The 5182-nt window shown below is 37.9% G+C and overlaps 1 protein-coding gene across 1 annotated transcript; it reads left to right on the top strand.

The window, feature by feature from the left end:
- Window positions 1-405: 405 nt before the first annotated feature.
- On the top strand, window positions 406-1435 carry LOC110289274 (olfactory receptor 4A16-like). The gene has a single exon (XM_021155413.1). It carries the CDS (start codon window positions 434-436, stop codon window positions 1376-1378), a length of 945 nt encoding a protein of 314 aa, XP_021011072.1. The 5' UTR covers window positions 406-433; the 3' UTR covers window positions 1379-1435.
- The last annotated feature ends 3747 nt before the right edge of the window (window positions 1436-5182 follow it).

The following is a 5182-nucleotide window of genomic DNA, read 5'->3' as shown; positions in this document are numbered from 1 at the left end:
TTATAAAGATAGTTCCCAGAAAATAACACCCGACTCAAAGAACAGATTATGTTAGTTGATACACACAGATTTATTTTCAACCAAGTGTGTGGATTTCTTAAATTAACAACCTTCTTTTGTTATTTCTGAGATCTGTGAAAAAATTCTATTTTAAATAAGAAGTCTAAGTATATTAATAAACTTGGAACTTTTGTTTCTTCTTAGGTACAAAGATTCATTGGGTCTTGACAACAAACCTATTAGCTGTGGGCTCAACAAAATGAACTAGAGGGAAATATTGTTATGAAGAAGTCAATGGTATACCATGAAAGAGAGATTTGTTGGATGTTTATTAAAAATTACTTGGTATTCACATTTAGACCGTGTGGATTTGGAGATAAGAACTCAGGATAACACGTGCCAAATCCACTCCTGATTAATTGGAACAGATTAAATGGGAAAGAGCAACAATGTGACAGAGTTTATCCTGCTGGGTCTCACACAGGATCCTGCTGGGAGAAAGGCATTGTTTGTCATGTTTTTACTCATCTACATTGTGACCATGGTGGGAAACCTACTCATTGTGGAGACCGTGATTGCTAGCCCCTCCTTGGGCTCCCCAATGTACTTCTTCCTTGCCTCTCTGTCTCTCATGGATGCTGTTTACTCCACTGCCTTCTCACCCAAGTTGATTATGGACTTACTCTACAATAGAAGAACAATTTCCGTTTCAGCTTGCATTGGCCAGCTCTTTGTAGAGCACTTATTTGGTGGTGCTGAGGTCTTCCTTCTGGTCTTCATGGCCTATGATCGCTATGTGGCCATCTGTAAACCCCTGCATTATATGACCATCATGAATCGTCAGGTTTGCATTCTCCTATTGGTGGCAGCCTGTGCTGGAGGTTTTGGTCACTCTTTGGTTCAAGTCATCGTTGTTTACTATCTCCCTTTTTGTGGTCCAAATACCATTGATCACTTTATCTGTGACATGTACCCATTACTGGGCTTAGCATGTACTGACACTTACTTAATTGGGCTCACTGTGGTTGCCAATGGTGGAGCAATTTGTATGATGGTCTTTATCCTCCTCCTTGTCTCCTATGGAATCATTCTAAACTCTCTTAAGTCTCATAGTGAGGAAGGGAGACGCAAAGCCCTGTCCACCTGCAGCTCCCACATCATAGTGGTTGTCCTCTTTTTTGTTCCCTGTATTTTCATGTATGTTAGACCTGTCTCCAACTTTCCTATTGATAAATCAATAACTGTAGTTTATACAATTATCACCCCCATGTTGAATCCTTTAATATATACTCTGAGAAATGCAGAGATGAAAAACAGTATGAAAAAACTTTGGTGTGAAAGATTAACTATGGAAAGATTAAGAATGTTCCCTCACTGAACACATACCAATTCCAATGCTACAAATAGGCAATAAGTTCTAACAAAGGGTGATGCAGCATGCCACTGGATTCTTTATGCTTGCTTTTCTTTATTTACAGCTACTGAAAAGGAGAATCAATTTTTTATTGAGTTTACAATTAATCTGAATTAATCTGAAAATTGTATGAAGATGAATAATAAAGACAAAGATTTTTGCATATTATACATAATGAGAGAACTAAGCTAATTTTGTAACTATTTTTAACTAACTTTAAGTAGGATATAGAAAATGAGTTTATTATTTTCTAAGCTGTCACTGAATCAATATTCTGAAATTTATGATCATTGACTTTCATGAAAAAACTAATGGGAGCAATGTCCCACTAAAGTTTTTGGGAGAAAAAGAGGTTCTCTAATATAACTTTATATTATTTGGTCTGCATGGCAGATTTTTATACCTGCACAGTTTGTGTTTAATGGCCCAATGTCTACACATTTTCCATCTCATATATGTTAATACTAGATCATACTGTGATTAGCTAAAGATATGAATACCTTTTCTCTATGAGATACAGCTGAAGATTACACCAGATTACAGGTCTTGATAACAAAATAGCATTTGAAAACCATGTTATACCAAGTTATGATCCTATTTTGTTGTCCTTTACTATTTACCAAGTCTGATTTTTCAGTTTTAAAAGAAAAACATATATATCATTATTTATTCATGCTACTAAAGAAATCAATAAAAGAAATATGCTCAATATAAGCAGAGTTTATGCTAAATGGGTAGTTTACTTGAATTTTTAATTACAGATTTAAACTTATTTCAATTTTAGAAGTTTTTCTCAGTCTACAGCTATGTTGGATCATCTATACCCTGGATATAATATGTTTTATTAACTATAGTCATAATGTCTGGTATTGGGAAGATACTAAGTAGTAGATGAAGCTTTGTAGAATGAATAAGGGTAGCAATCTAAGGTGCAATGATTTATTTTCTTTTCTTGTCTCATATATTACATCATAGTGAGTTTCCTTTCCCTTCACTCCTCCCATTCCCCTCCAACCCTCAGCCTTCTCTCTGCTACAGATCTATTCCTCTTCGGTTTCCCTTCAGAAAAGTGTAGGCCTCCAATGGCTATTATTGAAACATGGTATAATAACTTAACAATAAGTCCTCAATCAAGACTGGACGAGGCAACCCAGTAAGAAGAAGAGGATTCTTAGAGCAGGCAAAAGAGTAAGAAACAACCCCCACCCACACTGTTAGAATTCCCACAAGAACACCAAGCTACACAACCATAACATATGTGTGGAAGACTTAGGTCAGACCCATAAAGGCTACATGATTTTCAGTTTAGTCTTTGTAAGCCCCTATGAGCATTAGTTGATTCTGTGCATTTCTTGTGGTGTCCTTGATCCCAATAGCTTCCACAATTCTTCTATCCCCTTTTCTATCTAGGATCACAGAGCTCTCCCTAATGTTTTGCCATAGGTCTCTGCACGTGCTCCCATTAGCTGCCAGCACAAGCCTCTCTGATAACAAATGGGCTAAGCTCCTAACTATGGGTCATGCAGAATACCATTGATTTTTTTATTTAATTTAATTTAAATTTATTTAATTTTATTGCCAGCCATACTTGTTTTTATCTTCTGTATCTGGGGTATTCAGGGTGTAAGTTTGGTCTTTTCCTTGTATTGTAATGCTGAATACTGGCTCCTAAGGCTTGGTGGCCCCTAGGGATGAGAGTTTGTTTGTTATCACGTGATCTTTTAATTTTGCCCTCCAAGATATCACTGATTGGTGAATAGAGATGTCTACAGCTAGTAGTTGGGCAGAAGAGAGAGAGTCACTGTTCTTGGGTTTCTGGTCTTAGGGTCTGAGGAGGCTCTAAGAGGGAGAGAAAAGAGATAGGAGGAAGCAACCATGGGTGAGTTATGAATACATGGCCATGAGGGATGGCCAATTCCAGTTAAGAACAGCACAAATGGAACATAATAAGTTATAATTCACAGTTATTGACGGAGAAATAGATTGTAATGGCATATAGAGTAGATATCTGTCCAGATATAGTGCTGAACAAGGCTTATTATAAAAATTAAAATTGTGTGTTTTTTGTTCTGTAAATTGAATGATCCAAGGTGAGAGTCAAATTCCTGATTTGAGGTTAAATAATTACAACACCAGTGTCTGTTTTTTGGTCATCCTGGCAGTGTCAGGTATGGGCCTAGTTGGACCAGTCATTTGTTGGTCACTCCCACATGTTCTGCTCTGCTTTTACCCCATCACATCTTGTAGGCAGGACAAATTGTAGGTCAAAAACTCTCTAGGTGAGTTGGTGTCCCAGTTCCACCATTGGAAACCTTGCTTGGTTACAGAAGATGGCTGGTTTAGGCTCTACATTTCTCATTACTAGGAGTTTTCATAGGATTACCCATGTGGATTTCTGGAAGTTTCCAATAGATTATATTTCTACCCCCAAATGCTCCTATTTTCAGTTATCTCTCCATGTACTCCCTTCGTTTATCCTTTCTCCAACCCTGTTACCATCACTACCTGTGCCTAGCCTATATGTGAAATCTATTATATCCTCTTCCCAGGGAGATTCATGTATCCCCTTGAGCCCTTCTTGTTACCTGCCTATCTGAGTTTACAGACTGTAGCACTGTAGCATGATAATTCTTTACTTAACAACTAATATCCACTTATAAGTGAGAACATACCATGTTTGTCATTCTGTGTCTGGGTTACCTCAGTCAGGATGACATTTTTCTACTTCTGTCAATTTGCCTGCAAATTTCATGATGTCATTGCTTTTAACAGCTGGGTAATGTCACTTCATTGTACAAATGTGTCTGTTTTTTTAATCTACTCCTCAGTGAAGAGCATCTATGTTGTTTCTAGTTTCTGGCAATTATGAGTAAATCAACTATAAATATAGATGAGAAAGTGTCTTTGTAGTAAGATGAGGTATCCTTTGGGTATATACCCAAAGGTATATACTTGTTCTTGAAGTAAATTGATTCCCAATTTTCTGAGAAATTAATACATTATTTTCTATAGTGGCTGTACAAGTTTGTTCTCTGACTAGTAATAGAGGAGGGTTCCACATGCTTTTAGTGTAGAGTTCTACTAGATTAACAAAGAAGAACTAATGCCAATGTTCCTCAAATTATTACACAAAATAGAAACAGAGGGGATATGTGGGGCAATAGGTGTAGGGGAAGAGGTGGGAGGGAGAGAGATTCCCACACAGGCAAGAGTCCTTAATCCAGGCCTTGATGAGCAGAGACAGTCTATGGTTAGAGCTTTATTGCTGAATGGTGGGGTGGGGGGAGAGGAAAGGTAGAAAGAAAGAGAGAGACCAGCCATGGCCAAGAGGACAGAAGTAATTTCATAAATTCATTCCTTTTAATAGCTGAGTAGTACTCCATTGTGTAAATGTACCACATTTTCTGTATCCATTCCTCTGTTGAGGGACACCTGGGTTCTTTCCAGCTTCTGGCTATTATAAATAAGGCTGCTATGAACATACTGGAGCATGTGTCCTTCTTACCAGTTGGGACATTTTCTGGGTATATGCCCAAGAGAGGTATTGCTGGATCCTCCAGTAGTAGTATGTCCAATTTCCTGAGGAACTGATTTCCACAGTGGTTGTACAAGCTTGCAATCCCACCAACAATGGAGGAGTGTTCCTCTTTCTCCACATCCTAGCCAGCATCTGCTGTCACCTAAAGTTTTGATCTTAGCCATTGTGACTGGTGTGAGGTGGAATATCAGGGTTGTTTTGATTTGCATTTCCCTGATGATTAAGGATGT

This window comes from Mus caroli, chromosome 2 (assembly GCF_900094665.2).
Source record: "Mus caroli chromosome 2, CAROLI_EIJ_v1.1, whole genome shotgun sequence".
Taxonomy (NCBI): domain Eukaryota; kingdom Metazoa; phylum Chordata; class Mammalia; order Rodentia; family Muridae; genus Mus; species Mus caroli.
The sequence above is the reverse complement of the archived record's forward strand: the minus strand, read 5'-3'. Positions and strand labels throughout refer to the sequence as shown.